Source organism: Gymnoscopelus braueri, assembly GCF_963280865.1.
Source record: "Gymnoscopelus braueri genome assembly, chromosome: 14".
Classification (NCBI taxonomy): domain Eukaryota; kingdom Metazoa; phylum Chordata; class Actinopteri; order Myctophiformes; family Myctophidae; genus Gymnoscopelus; species Gymnoscopelus braueri.
In genome coordinates, this window is record NC_137619.1 from 35,655,351 (window position 1) to 35,671,491 (window position 16,141).

Sequence of the window (16,141 nt, forward strand, 5' to 3'; positions counted from 1 at the left end):
TTTAACACAAATGCTTTTATTGTAAAAATACATCGTATTAAATAGTTTTCCAAATTAATATAATTAATATAGTGAAATAGGGCATAATGCGATTGTGGGAAAAGGTGCATTTCTCAATCAACATGACTTGAATCACTTTCAAAAATTGTACAGTATGTGTTGGTAACAGGTCTAACATATGTTAGTGTCAATAATAATGCTTATGTTAATGTGTCAAAAATTCAGTATTCAAGTGCCTGAGTTCGACCATCGCGCTTTTCTGGAAGCAAACATATTTCTTATAGAGGGTTAAAACATAAAAACTGGACACCAAGCTACTAATGTATGTCCAAAAGGCACCCTATTTGCATAATGACTCTAGAATATAAAGAACTATTTGATACCTGGCATGAATATCAGAATCTTGCATCATGCATTTTACTGCACTACATTAATTAGCTTTTCTCTCTAAACTGTATGACATAATCACTGGATAAAGATGATACTTAGCATTTTATCAGTAAATAGTATCACTGCAGTGCTATGGGCTTAGTCTTATTTCATATATTTTAAATTAAATGATTTAAAATTAGCTTTATGCAATAAATACACTGCCACATGATGAGAAATGGGCTCTTTAACATGGAGAATTGATTAATTCAGTGTAGGCTACAGTCCTCATAAAACTCCACCTTAGTTCTAAACCAGCATTTCTTCAGCTAGTGTAGAGACTAGCCTCAAGCCAGGCTATGGTCCCTAGCTCTACACCCAGCAAGACTGGATCCCAAAACAAAACGAAAAACTGCTAGTTTGAATCATGGTCTGAGAAAATTAAAAATTAAAAATTAAAAAACATCTACAGCTCAGTGGTAATATGGTTTACAGAAAAATAAAATCACTGTTATATAACCAATCAATTACATTTGATTGCACTATACACAGTAAATTCCAATTAACACATTTATCTATCTGTAACTCAGAGTGCATACAAATGGAACCAAATGGAACCTCACGGATCCATTTTGGTTAAATGAACACAGATTTTACAGTGTAACTACATAGATGGGAGCAACAAATATATATTAAGAACCAGGTCAGGCAAGATGGACCCATAATGACACAATATGCAGGCAAAGGTTGCATATTAAAAAACATGATTAAGCACTTGTTTGTTATTCTCATCACTTTCTGTGTTGCTCAAAACATGGTCACATAGCATGATGGGACCTGTAGGTTTACCTTCCAGCTCACTGGAGGTTGGATCTTTGGACTTTCTGTGCAGATTTTGAGTGAATCCTCTACTAGGGCCAAATGTCATGTTGCATGTGATTAACCATACAACATTATTCCTGTCTGTCCCTCTACCAAAGCACATTTTGATTAAAATACCATGACTGGTAATGTGTGCAAAATAACACAGGAGTCTGTAGATATACAGAACGAAGCTATGGCTTTTTTTTGGCCAAAGTGAAATATTCTAGAGGCTATTCTAAGACATGTCTTGTATAAGAAGATACATTTCACTCCTAGCAGCATTACAGTATAGCTAATCTACAATAATAAGAATTTGGCGCGGTTTTTCATGTGTCAATCCACCCTCAGTTTCCTTTGTGCATTGTTTTCCACTGCTGATGTCCCATTTGCATGTCCATTTTCTGATGCAAAAGAGCCATTCTGATGCTTCTTAAGAGACGCGCCGTGTTTCTTGTAGGTCTGTGGTGGGGGAGAGAGAGAGGAGAGAGAGACGCTGATGTTCTTTCTGTGGATTTGGATACCCTCGAAATTCACAATAAATACAAATATGAGAAGAAACGAAAGAAAGAAAGAAAGAAAACTCACCTGGGTGTAGAAGTTAGCGAAAAGGATAATGAGTGAGACAACGTAACCTGTTTGGAAATACAGCCAGCCCCTGGGGAAACTACATATTGGCCATGCCACTGCTAACAGTGTCTGGGACCCAGTCATGAAGAACTGAGTCTGTGGAGGAAAGAGAGAGAGAGAGAGAGAGATAGAGAGAGAGATGGAAGGTATAAATATTGCTTTCCTCCAGGTTTGTGCTGTGGCTAAAAGGTACTGTATAAAGGATGGTGCAGAAAATAGTCCAAGAGCACTTGAATATCAAAACAGCAAAGCCAACACACAGGACAAAGACTCTCAGTCTTTCATACGTTACTTCATATCTATACTTATTTTGTTTATCATTAATGGAATCATCCACACTCTGCACTTGCTCAATAAAGATACTATTTAAAACGCTTTGGTCAAGGACCTTCTTAAGACATACACCTTGACCGAACAAACGTTGCCTATTAAATTATATCTTTATTGAGCACATGCAGAGAATGTGCGGACCATGTCCTTGGTTCCTTAAATTATACACGTCTACTCTACAGTAAAAAGAAAGGAAAATGTGTATACTCCCAGAGTTACAGGTGGCTAAATTAACACTCAAGATTTTACGCATCAGTCACAAAGATTGTATTCAGGTGAACAATAGACTTTTGATGACCCATTTTCATAAGTGCAAGATAATGAACCTAACAGTCACAAGAGAAGCCAGCCATAGTTTATATAGTGTTTAATAGATAACTATAGAACAGGACCTGGACAGGGACAGCACTAAGAAATGTCAATTATATCTAAAGTTGGAAAATTGGTTCATGCTAAACTCTGAACAAAGACAGCACAAAGAAATACAAAAATCTACAGTTAGGATGTGATGTTATTATCTTATGTTATTATCTGTACGAAGAAGACGCATAGAGATGCAAAATACCTCAGCTAGAAATATAATACCTCAAGCCAATACTACAACTTAGCTCAGTCAGCCAATGTTATTCGTTTGCTGTTAGATTGAGGAGGAGCTTTGTTACGCTAGAGAGAGTATGGCTTATTCCTGTATGTAAGTTGGTGTTTGCCTGCAGATCGGCTTACTTCCTGTATGGATCTAGGTATCTGGAGGTATTGCCTTGGGAAGTGTGTCCTAGAGTCTTGTCTCTAAGTTGGGTATCTGAGTTATTCTCTACCAGTCTTATTTGAATTGTGTGGAAGTCAACTCTACCGAATTCTCTAGTTTGAAGATAGTTGGAAGAAAAAAATGCAATGACATATTCTTTTGTACATTATTTTATATTAATGTTATATTATCAATAATATCGTAGTGTTTTGCCAATAATTCGGGGGCCCACTTCCTCACAGACCCACAGGTTAAGAATCACTGTTCTACATCATAACACTGTGCAATGTTGAAGGAGTAACTCACCAGCTGTAACTGCGTGATGTACCTCTTCCACCAGAGGTAAGGCCTCAGGGCTGGGACGGCTGACAGGCCATAGTAAGAATACATGACCACATGTATAAAGCTGTTCAGGGAGGCACCAAAGTACGCTGTTGAAGTGGATAGTTCCAGTCAATGAAAAGTAGCCTTTTTGTTGAGCAATAGAGAAGGTACAACAAATCAATGGAACAAAATCAGGGCCTATTCACCAGCACCCCCCCCCCTCTGTGGAAATGTAATGTCAAAAAGAGCAGGATCTTCACTTGTATTGTGGGCTTCTTTAATGGGCTACCATTTTGTTAGGAGATTCCATGTGAAATCAATTAATAGAGTGGTGGCATTTGAAAACGGGAATGGCAATTTATGGCTATAGTTTGTACTTGTATTTCAGTCAATACCAGTATGTATTTCTTAATACATACTGTAATAACTATATATATATACTATAATTCATGGAATCTGTGTGTGTGTGTGTGTCACACAACATTTGTTACTGGCATAACTCAGACAGCGTCCGACCGTTCGGTCTCAAACCTGGCGTGTATGTCTCATGTAACGTAAGGTGTGCAGAGCCAAATGGAGAGGCAGAAATTCTCAGTGTGTTCGGGAGATTGTATGCATAAGCTTCCCTTATTGGCCAACCCAAACTGTTGGCTTCACGGATTGGCCTCACGTCACGTTACGTTTGGGCCGCTGAGCCAGTACAAGCCCCTGATTGGCTAACCCGACCTGTTGGCTTAACTGATTGGCTTTGCATAACATTTGTGCCACATAGCAGTATAAATGGAACAATTTACATCGTTCCTGACATGCATGGCCCCAAATACGCAAATGTATATGGACTGGACACTTGTGATGCTTTGTCAACGCAATAACCCCAGCAAGGCTGATAACGCGGTGCTTATATTCCTCAATATGGACATGCCCGAAAATCGGCACATCACATGGATGTGGCAGGCAAAAGCCGACACAGACAGAAGGTTTCTCTGTCAATTTGAATGGTATATAGTATTATACTGTGGTGTCTCCATCAACAATGGAAACTTTGCACAGTAGACATTTGACGGGTAAATGCAGGTGAAGGCAATAGTCTTAATTGTGGTTTGTGGGTATGTTTCATTTACGTGTTGGAGCTGTCCATGCTGACACACAGTAGGACTTAAATGAAATACACCCACAATTCATGTTATTACCTAAGGCTGTGTTTACCCGTCAAAATTTCTGCTGTGAAAAGGGTCTATTAACTGAAATGCACTCTAAAAGGCTGAACCTCTGAACATTGCGTAGTGTACATAGCAATTGTCAGTTTGTGTCCTAAAATAAAGTTCATTTGAACCACATAAACCTCATCATCCCTATTCTGGGGTGTACATTTGGCGAAAATAGCAGGTCTACAAGCTCACACTGCGTCGCAATGTGAAACGTTGTGAGCTTGTAGATGAACTATTTTAAGATATTTAGTGGAGAGGGAATCAAATTAGGTGGGCTAGTATATAGCCCTGTGGGACTCTGGTCAAATGATAGGGTTTAATAGAATTTGATATCAGCTTTAAATTTACGACAGGTCAGAGTAGATGCTTGTTAACTAACGTTGCCATTTTCATCTTTGAAATTAATTCCAATGAACACTAATTAATCCCATATGAAATACGAGTATTGACTATTATGTTAGATGCGTGTTGAAAAATACTGTCTAGATTACCAAACATGTCGTGACCATTGCATTTTGCGATGACTTCCTGCATGTCACCAATGTTCAGACACTCAGATAACCTGGCTTTTCAGTCAGAGCGGCCAGGGTTCACCCAGAGTCCAGTCAAAGGTTTTTGTTTGTGTCTCACATCAGTGCATGTTGTCCACCGATCGACCATCAAAGGCACATACAGTATATGGAGTACTCTGATGTCATCAATATGATGTCATAGTACTGATGATATAGATGGGCCTGGACTCCATATTTGGATATGGCTAGCACGGAACTCCATATTTGGGCATAAAAGGGACACAGTGCACCTCGACAACGGGCTTCATTGTTGGGCCACGGTTTCTGTTTGTGTCTGACATCAGTGGCTGTTGTCACCAACCAACTGTGACATCAGTGCATGTTAAGTTTGTGATGTCCGCCCGACGCACCCTCTATAAATGTGCGAGCCCCATCACATGTGCAAGTTTGCGTTGTTGGAATGCTTCCTGTTTCTGCCTGACATCAGTGCATCCGCCCGCCCATTAATATACGATACTGTATGACCGAAGCTGTGAATAGACAATTGCACGTATCTACATCCTAAGTTCCTATAAAACCACTTTCAACCTTTTTTGGGGCATGACATTATAGCTTGTAAGATGGGTTATTTTGGCTTTGTTGTACGACAAAGTGCTATATAGATAGGGTTTAAGTGGTTAAGGCCCAATGACTTGTACTGTTATTGGAGCTAAATTATTTAGCTTACTGTGAGGCTAAACGGCACGTGTGGTTGAGCGCTTTGAGTTACTGGAGGGTAAAGTAGCGTTAAAGCACTCACAATGGCCACAGGGTACCCAGTTCATAACAAACCACCAGATGTTCGGCATGCTGGCATGGTGGTAGATGTGTAGAACCGTGATCTGGTGATTATTCTTTCGTAGTATGAAGAAAAACGTGTCCATAAACTCAATGAATTTGGAGAAGTAATACCACCACAGAACATTGGCGATCTAAGAGGGAAAAGCAGAAAAATAAGAATCAACATTTTGTAAATAATAAACACTAAAGAACAAAAGCGTATGCTTGACACAATACAAAATCAATCCATTTATTGATCCCCAGGGGGAAATTCAGATGTCATAGGAGCAACAGCAGTGAGAATGAAACGCAGGAGAGGTACAGTAAGTGTAAGAGTCACGAAACAAACAACGGTAAAAAGAAGAGGATATAAGTAGGCTAAATACTGAGCTGCTGGTCCTCTGCACTGGATCTCTGAATGAGTGAATAAGTGAACATATGCTCGGTCTAACAATAAATATAAATGTGCAGTGAATATATGAATGGATATCACTATCACTATGAATATATCGCCAATGAATATATGAATGAATATATGTAGAGTCTATCAGCAATGCGACTGAGTGGTTAGTGAGCCCGCTTGGGAAGGCAGAGGCCCTGGTTGTCCCAGGCACGATTCCAGGCCAGGACAGCAATGTGACGATATGTGTCCCTGAGCAAGACTCTTAACCCCTAATTGCTCCCTGAGCGCCGTAGAAAGGCACTCACTGCTCCTAGTTGTTATAGGATGGGTAAATGCAGAGGACAAATTTCATGTAGGTGCAAATATACAGTGATACTTCTTCTTATAGCCTACGGGTGGACATACAGTATGCATATCAACACTTAAGTAAATTAATAATAACTAGGACAAACAGCATCTCCTCCCAATGCAATTCATATTCAGCCCATGTCCAAAATAACAAGAGGTCACATGGGACTAATGCCTTGATGTAACATTAAAGCAATTCCCTGCCTATGGCAAGAACACACTGTGATCAAACTTGTTTTGTTTATCACTGCAAAGCTGTGCACAATTCTACTGTGAGCCTTGTGTTCCCCAAGACAGCCAGTGCCCACAAGGGACATTTGAACAGAGTCATTGTGATGACAATGCAGCACTTCTACAAGGATTTCCAGGTGCAGACTCACATAAATGAGACGGATAGATTTGAAAAATGCTGATGAGAAAGAAACAGTATACTGTACAAAAAAATAACAATCACGCAGGTGATTAATAGTAGCAAGCGTTGTACTATGACATTAGGAAATTCTGAAATGTGTTTTAACCCATTAAGACCTGAGGCCGATTCTGCAAAGGCCTTCTAAATCAGTAGTTCTCAGACCTTTTCGTAATTCAAAATGATTGAAGAATTTTTCAAACACTTTCAAGATTTAGAAACAATTAGAAAATAGCAGATGTACAAGCTCGCAGCACGGCACGAAGTGGTGCGCTGTGAGCTTGTGTATCTGCTATTTTTGAATAGTGGGTTAATGGGTTAAAGATACTTAATATCCAGAATGATAATTATAAAACATGTCTTGTCTTGCCTTGTTATCTGCTTCCGGGGCACTGTGTGTATCCTGACAGTAGAAGTTGTAGCCCCCGTGATACGCTGTAGCTGCAAGCTGGAGGAAAAATTACAAAGATAAATGGGTATAATAATCAATAATCTCACATAACACATCGTCACTATTATGCACACACCAATTGCATGAAAATGTGGCTATTTACATTAATTTCATGAAGTCAAACAAATACGCAGACAAATAGTAAACAATGAGCAACCAGAAAGGGGCACATGTCTCTGCCTACTGGCCAGGGCTGTTAAAGGAAAGCTGCAGGGTTTATCACATAACACCAGAGATATCACATAACTCTTTATAGAGATTTGTGTACGTTTTTGACAAAATCTGGATGAGTAGTAGCAAAAAGTGTGTTTTGCTGAAAATGCAAAAGGGCGGAAATGGCATAGGCTTATAGGGAGTTCCGTCATGATCCAAGTAATCCATGGAAAATACATAGGGGTTCAAATCTGCCGCTTATCCATGTTTGGGGGAGGTTAGCCGGGCGGGTAGTGTAACAGACCCGTAGTGTTTTTGTAAACTTTTATTTTTGAAGATTTCCTTTTTGTTCTTTGAGATTTATTTTGAAGGGCTTCCTGCCTACAGGAACTCTTCAGCCTCAGATTGTGCAATGATTAATCTAATGAAGTTCACCTGGTGCTGATGCTCAGTCTGGGGCTGAAGGTGCCTGGCAGGCAAGAAGCAAACCATAAAAGGGCCTCTGTAGTAGAGGAGCATCAAGGACTGCACAGAAAATGTTTTTCTAATGGACCAGGAAGGATGGTCAAAGAAGGACGGACTAAAGGACCTGGAAGGATGGTCAGGGAAGGACGGACTAATATAAAGGACATTGTGAGTTTGCTTGATCATTTACTGCCAATCTACATTCTACAATGCAGGGTTTGGTTGAAATATGGTTTTAATGGTTTTTGTATTTTCCGTTGGAACATGATGGACATGCCACAGTCATGCAAAATTAGCACCTAGCTGGAAGGGGAACAAGGTGACTGTCTTTTTATTGTTTGTTAAACTTGGTGTATTGTTTACGGTCGATTTATGATCTTATTGTTGAACTTTGTATTGTCTGAGGTTTATTTTCATGTCTTTTTCTAATGTGTAAGCTATTGTTTAAGCGATGTAGCTTGGGAAATGCAAATGTATTATGGTGCTATTTGATGTATTGATTGATTTATGTTGTGTATTTTATGCTTCCCTAACAGTTTCTACGTTGAGTACCGAAATAAAATTATCAAAACTCAGCAGTCAAGTCTCCACCCTCTTATTGTCCAGCTGGGTCGCTACAGGTAGGGCAATCTTTGTCACTGTGCTAGCGATTCCTACGGGCTGGGGCGGTGCCTATCAGCGCCGAAGGTTGAATGGGAGGAGTAAGACGAAGGTGATATGTCTTCACGGTGGGGGATCCTCACTGACTCACTTATGACATGCCCAAAATAGGGACACCAGTTTGAAAGTGGTTAAAATTTAGACGACATACCGATGTCGTCAAACAAGTCAAATAATGACCGATATATATAGGCCAGACTGACATATCGGTCTGGCTCTAAAACAGACAGAGAGACGGGGTGAAAACATAATCTCTGCCTCCCGGCTTTCCAGCCGGGCAGAGATCAAATAAAGGATACAAATAAAATAGAGTAGATGGTTAGATTGATTTGACACTAGACATCTGCACTCGGCCTCTGAATGAATTGGGCTAACATAATGTATCTATCAATAAATAGTATAAATGTACAGTCTATTAACAGTGAATGTATATATGAATGAATATGCAGCTTCTGCTATCTCCAAATAATATATGAATGGATATGTCAACAGGCTATTTACTGTGAGTATCTGGATCATTGGATGAATACACTGTACAGTTTGTACAGTCTATCAACAATGAATATATGAATGAGTACAAGTAGGTCTCTCAACAGGTATCCTTAACAGGCTTCTGTCAAAGTTCTGTAGTGTACGGCCTAGTAGTCCATGTGCAAAAGTAATCCGAAAAGAACCGAACAGACAGCTCTAAGCTTTCATATGGGGGATCATTATTCAGTGCTGCGGCGTGAGAACCAGTCAAATTCATTATAACTGGTATAGCTAGTTTTTGTAAACGGGAACGTTAAATGTTTCCTGCACATTTTAAGTGCAAAGCCTATAATCTTGATACCAGGATCAAGATTGACAATCCAAGGTTAGGTTTTAAAATACTTTATTTATTCATTGCGAAAACAGTTGATCTACAAGCTCACAATGCGTTGCAACGTGTTTTTTTTTATATTCGTTATATGACAAAGTATAAATATAGGGCTTAAGTGGTTAAAGAGCCAGAATACTTTCATCATCAATATTAACATACACTGTCTGGAGAGCATCTTATTTTCTGACCATCATGTATACATTATACATTGGCAAGTCTGCACACACTGCGCCAAAAGAGCATTTGCATGCGTTATCCTGTCGTAATGTAGGCTGTATTACAGCTTTAATCACAGCTATTAGAAGATTAAAAAGAACCGTGATCTGGAAAGTTGACAAGAAAATAGCTGCCATGCTCTTGGGTTGAACTCAGATGGCACTGGTTTTAGAGTGCCAAAAGTTCACCCCGTCTATGGCTGGGCTCACGTCAGAGTACAAGGTTTAATGAATCACGCTGCATGAGCCAAGCTAGGCGTTTGAGGGCTTACGCAATGCAGACAGAAAGACAGGGAGCTGGACAGGGAGGAGTGTACAGAAGCAATACTTTACATTTACAGCCAGGTGCATGAAAAACCTGCAACCTTTGCATGTAGTAACCTGGATGTTGTTAACCACTTTCAGCCTGACGTCCCTATTCTGGGCATGTCATTATGGGCAGAAATGTTAAAAACGTGAAGGAAAAAATACATTTGTCAATGAATTTATTCATTTTATAATTCAATTTATTTTTAAATTAGAAAAAAATAGCAGATCTAGAATCTCACAATGCGTTGCAATGTGACACATTGTGAGCATGTTGATCGGTTGTTTTAGCTACTCGTCGTACAATGAAGTATGTACTGTAGGGCTTTAAGGGGTTAATTGGCAAATAGAACATATATTGTTCTAGGGTCACCACGGGTGGAGCCAACGGACAATCACATTCCTACAATAAATAAACATTATTCCATTCAAACAATTTCACTGAGAGTCTCAAAGAATGATCAATTACTCTAAGTAGAGTTTCATCACTGGATATAGCAGAGAACAATAAACAAGGTATTTTCAGCCGTTTTTTTTTTTTTACTTCCTAAAGCGGCAGTTTTTTTAGAAAACAAAAGAGGGCTGTGCTGGTGTCTGTGAGAAAGTATGAGGGATCTGATTGTTGAAACAATGATCCCGTCACAGTCCAGCTGTGTCCCTCTCTAGCTCCCAAATAGCATTGTGTCTTATGCGTCTTTCAGTGCATGACGCCAGTAGCCACTGCTGAGAATGAAAATGTGTCAATACGAAACGAAAACACGTGGAGCAGTGACTGCAACTTAGCAAGTATATTTCCAGTGAATATGCAGCCATGCAGGGACCTTTCTAATTATTTCCTCCTGCAGTGTAGCATTGCAGTGCTTCCTCTGGACTGCCTCAGACAGTATACCAGTGCAAAAGTGGCCTTCCTACCTAGGGTGGCCATAATTTCAAAGCCCTAAACCAGGAGGACCCTTAACAACATGAACTGTAGCATCCCTATTCATGGGCATATCATAATAGGTGAACATGCAGCCAAAGTAACAGAGCTTGTAGATCTGCTATTTTTGGTGAAGAGAGTTGATGTAGAGCGAACGTTAAGGGGGTCAAGTGCAGACCCGATCAACTAAGTATATATGGTTTAAGTTGTTAAATGTTTATGCACTTCTACCGTGGGTGTTTTCATCAGGATGGTGTACAATTATATAACACTGCATCTTTGCACACCATGGATGGTGGTTGGGTAGTAAAGAGTGGGGCAGTACATGATAAACATCTATTTGGACAATTTGGTAGTGAATGTTGAAAACCAGGACATTTTAGTGTTTTATTGATGTTTGTCAGTTCGCAGGACATAACGCTTTAGACATGGACAATCCCAGACAAACCAGGACATAATATGGTCACCATATATAGTATATATGGTGACCATATTATGTCCTGGTTTGTACAGTATATATTATATACTGTTCCTACCTCATAGAACATGTAGAAGGACAAGAGAGTGAGGCCGATGTTGTAGACCACCATGAGACCTCTGCAGGAGACCGGTTGTCTGTTTTTCATGTACTTGGGCCCCAGCCATACGATCAGAAGGTACATTACTGTCAGTGCAATGGTTGGGGGATAGTTGTCTAGAAGCAGCCATCCCTTCACCCGTTGATCTGAAACAAGTTGAAACAAGTACATTACAACAGTACATTCTCCCACTTGTGATTCTGAGTCCTCGCTATATATTTACTGCTCTCTTGTGAAATAGCACAAAGTTGAGAACAGGCACATAAGTACCACATACTGGTAAATGCAGACTGAATTGGAAGTGAATAGTGAAACATATCAGTAAATACTGGGGCATGTTTGTTTAACATCTAGAAAGGTTATGTTAGCAATGAAAAAAATAAAAAATACATCCTAGCAGCATTCCTGTGCATTCCAGACCATTCTCCATGTGAAGATGGACCTTCCGCTTTATGGATGATGCAGACTTTCTTTCAATAGCACACAATAATTTATATAATACAACATGATTTTTGCTTTGCAAAGACCTTACCTCTTGGACCCATCCATGACCATGACTCAAAAAGGGTGTTTAATTTGTGGTTAAAAGTCTCCATTTATCACCTAAAAAGACAACAAATAAGGAATGGTGATGTGTCTATTCCAAAATGTGGATTATGTGACATAGATTCATTGCATAACATTGTAAGATCATAAATAGTGGGTCTATATTAAAAGGATGATTGCTTAAAGCTTATTGATCACTAATCAAGCCCCTTCAGTCAAAATTAGTCACACCAAAGTAAAAGGACAAATAAGTAAAAGCAGAGTTTGAAATAGTTTGAGCTCGGCCAACCCTTTCCGTCCCCATCCTCTGTAAATTATGACCCCAATAAAACCCTTATCCCTTAAATAAATGCCATGGGGAGGAAGTAAACCGTTGAGTGTTGTAGCATCACACCTTACACAACAACTCAACACCTCAATCCTGAGTCACTGGCACTATTCTGTACAGCCTCAGGTATTACAAGTACATTCTTTGTACGTCATTCTATAGAATTAGAATACACCACTTGGCCCACAACACTTCACTCTAGAGCTGCAGTTGCATTCAAATCCATTATATGAAATGTAAACACGTATTTGACTTGCACATGGTGATATTCATGGTCGGCTATTTATCATGTTTATTGCCTCCTTCGTTGCACTGTCGTCCTTGTGTCGTGTGTTAGTATGTACAGCACTTGGTAGCTGTAACCATATCTACTCAATCGTCAGTCATCAAAGCCACCTCTTAAGACACATTTTGGACATTGACAGACAGTAAAAGAAATGTATTCTGACTTGGATATCTAATTTAGACTGTAGAGTACACAGTTATTTTGGTCCAAGCCAGGTTCTATGCATGTTTCTCTTAATACATAACTTTGATACAGGTCTAAGACACTGAGGTTATGATCCTGGACTCCAAAGTCAGAAATGTGATAGCCTAATGGCATTCAAATATGATTGCCACAATTGGATGGGCTAATCAGAGACTGTATATGGAATGTATACAATATATACCTATTAATTTATCTTATTCTGATCAATAAAATATGTTATAGATAACTAATCTAAATACTATGCTATAGCATATTCAGAGTAGCACTTGAACATACAGTGCTGACAAAAGAATACATATCCTACATAGCATACCACACATTCTGAGTAATTACCTTGTAGGTATTACGTAAGTAGGCATTCACTATTAGTAAGGTAATGTTGATATGATTAATTAATGCTATGGTGGAAAAAATCGTGTAAGCATGGATTTAACCATTATGGTTTATGCTTCAAATTGCCAGTTTTACTAGCTGTGTCAGCAAATGGCCATCACACAGGAGGAAGTGAGGCTTATTCTGATCATGTCAGTTATAACTGAAGCATGATGCTCGACAAACATCATAATCTGGGAGGCTGGGAGCCCTCATTAGTAGCTAACCTATATGATGAGCCACAATGAATCCAATAGCATGTTAACAGTGTCATTTGTTTAGCTGCAGGGTGCATGTCCTAGAGACAAAATGTGCTTTTTGAGCAAGAAACAGAAGCCTGCATCTCTCCAAAAGTGCAATGCATCATCTGTAGTTTGCGCTTTGCACAGAACGCAAGGGAAATAACAGGACTGCAATGGAAATAAGTCATGTGACTTTATTGCTATATCCTGATAAATTAGGTACAATATATCTGTGCATTGTATTTTAATCAAATAAAATCAACCAATCACTTGATACAGTATAGACTACTGTAGTAGGCTACTCCTCATTGTAGTTTCTCATGAGTCTCACATCTTAGGTTAGGATAACATTATACATGAATATACATGTAGGCTATAGCCTAGATGAATCAGTAACCTGGTAGCTGTAGGTCCCTATACCTACTGTAGCCTGCATGGCATCAGTCAGAAGACGTTCAATAATTAATTCTGGAGAAACTTCGACCACAATCTCGAACTGCACTGCACATCCAGTAAGAATAGCATTAATAAAGTTATGAGTTAAGAAGAAAGTAGTATTTTTTTCCCTCTAGTTTGGGTGCAAAAGACCGATCAGTCGAATATATATTACAAAGCAAATAAATGATAGGCTACTTTACAGCTCCCCGTAGCGCAGTCTGGTCTCAAGATTGAGTGCAATACGCAGTGGTACTGAAGATGGAGGATATAGTACAATAGTCCCCATTCTGTTAAGTTCAACCACGAGAGAAGAAACATATTGTAACCTATATGTACACTAATACAGTGTCGCTTGACGTTCGCATCTATCTAGGCTAGAGTACAGTAGAAGGTCAACGATTCAGGCAGCATCACCCCAACTGTTCGCTTTGACGACAGGCTACAAAAAGCATAAACCCCTGACGTCTATTATAGTAAATGCGATAAATGCGAGTAAATGCGATAATCCACGTAAAAAACAACAACACCCCAAAACACTCCATGTTTCAATTCAAATCTAGGAATCCAGCAGCGCAGACCGAAAACTGTAACCTACCTTTTGGGAGAATGACTGTATAATAACCTTGGATGGCCGGTCTCTCTGCACAATGTGCAGCCTTGTCGCTCGGTGGAAAATGTAGTACAGTAGTGGGAGGAACACGCACGTCCCCTGGCCAGTAGTGGGAGGAACACTCAGCCATGGTCCAGTGCGTGAGTGAATTCTCTCTAACGCCCTGTCAGGCGCCCTGCTCTGCTCATGGACCGAAAATCCCACCGCCATGCGAGGTCTTCGTCTTTAGTAAAAAAATAAACAAAACTATTTCGCTACTCACCGAAAGAAAGAATATTTTGTGTTTTCGAAAGTCTATTCTCCGGGGTGGGAAGCCTCTCAGCACCCCACCTTCTCTGTATAATACACTTTTTGGGCAGAAAATAAAATATGTCCGCCAGACGGATTTTTAATTAATTTACTCCACTGCGCCCTCTACAGATCTCGTCAATGGTAATTTATATTGACCAGATCTGTAGAGGGCGCAGTGGAGTAAATAATAATAATTTCCATCTGGTGGACATATTTTATTTTCTGCCCAAAAAGTGTATTAGAGTATAGATTATTAGTGTATAGAGGCTTCCCACTCTGGAGAATAGACTTTCATCAACACAAAACAGTCTTTGTTTTGGTGAGTAGCTAAGTATTTTTGTTTATTTTTACTCAAGACGGAGACCTCGCACGTCAGAGGAATTTTCGGTCTATGAGCAGAGCAGTGCGGCTGGCAGAGCGTTAGAGAGAACTCACTAACGCTCTGTCTGGACCAGGGCTAGAGGAACACGCACGTCCCCTTGGCCAGCTGCCCTGGAACTCCCAAGTGACACTGTTGCAATTGCAGATGAGGCGAGATGAGCACAGTGCTTACACCCACACATGATATAGACCTATTATGAAATTGGACTTGTCAGTCTGACATGTCAGTCTGCATGTCAGAGAGTCACAGCCGTGAGTGTGTGTGCGCGCGCGCGCGCGCGCGCGTGTGTGTGTGTGTGTGTGTGTGTGTGTGTGTGTGTGTGTGTGTGTGTGTGTGTGTGTGTGTGTGTGTGTGTGTGTGTGCGCGCGCGCGCGTACGCGTGCCACACTGCCCACTGTGTGACTGGGTGTAAAGTATGATACTTTCTTTAGCCCCTTTATGACACCAATTTCTGCAATTTCTGTGTGCAAAATATAATTGGGCCTTAACATTGTTAAGGCCCAATTATATTAACATTGTTAAGTTAACAACATACATTGGATACAGAGTTTTGAAATCGTGTCAACCTTTTTTCCCTGTTGGCTACAGAATGACAACAACTACCCCTTAATCTCTTAAAGAGCTGGTGCCATATTTTTGCACTTTTTCTGTTTTTCATGTGTCTATGAGGTTGATAGAACTTCATTAAGCCCCCCGGTGGTGTTTTTATGGTGTTTTATGTCTTCTCTGACTATTTGGAGTTTCTTCCTGGAGGCTGAAACCTTGAGGGTCAAACGTGCCAATAGAGAAACAGCGCTTTAGTGACATCACAAAGCCATACCCTCCCCCTCATTATCATAACACAACAGGCGTGGGCATGAGGAGGAGGAGGGACT

General features: G+C 40.0%; 1 protein-coding gene across 1 annotated transcript; it reads right to left on the bottom strand.

The window, feature by feature from the left end:
* Window positions 1-14,668, bottom strand: elovl5 (ELOVL fatty acid elongase 5). Its single transcript, XM_080450391.1, has 8 exons — window positions 14,579-14,668; window positions 12,100-12,170; window positions 11,526-11,713; window positions 7,329-7,406; window positions 5,779-5,950; window positions 3,242-3,366; window positions 1,819-1,956; window positions 1-1,692 (listed from the first exon to the last, which is right to left on the bottom strand). Exons 2-8 carry the CDS (start codon window positions 12,161-12,163, stop codon window positions 1,567-1,569), a joined length of 891 nt encoding a protein of 296 aa, XP_080306517.1. The 5' UTR covers window positions 12,164-12,170; window positions 14,579-14,668; the 3' UTR covers window positions 1-1,566.
* Window positions 14,669-16,141: the final 1,473 nt, after the last annotated feature.

Coding starts and splice junctions, on each gene's coding strand:
- elovl5 (XM_080450391.1), bottom strand. CDS start 12,163: ATGGAGACTTTTAACCACAAATTAAACACCCTTTTTGAGTCATGGTCA. Junction 3,367..5,778: donor CTGGGTACCCTGTGGCCATT/GTGAGTGCTTTA, acceptor CCACTTCAACAG/CGTACTTTGGTGCCTCCCTG. Junction 1,957..3,241: donor ACATCACGCAGTTACAGCTG/GTGAGTTACTCC, acceptor TTTCCTCCACAG/ACTCAGTTCTTCATGACTGG.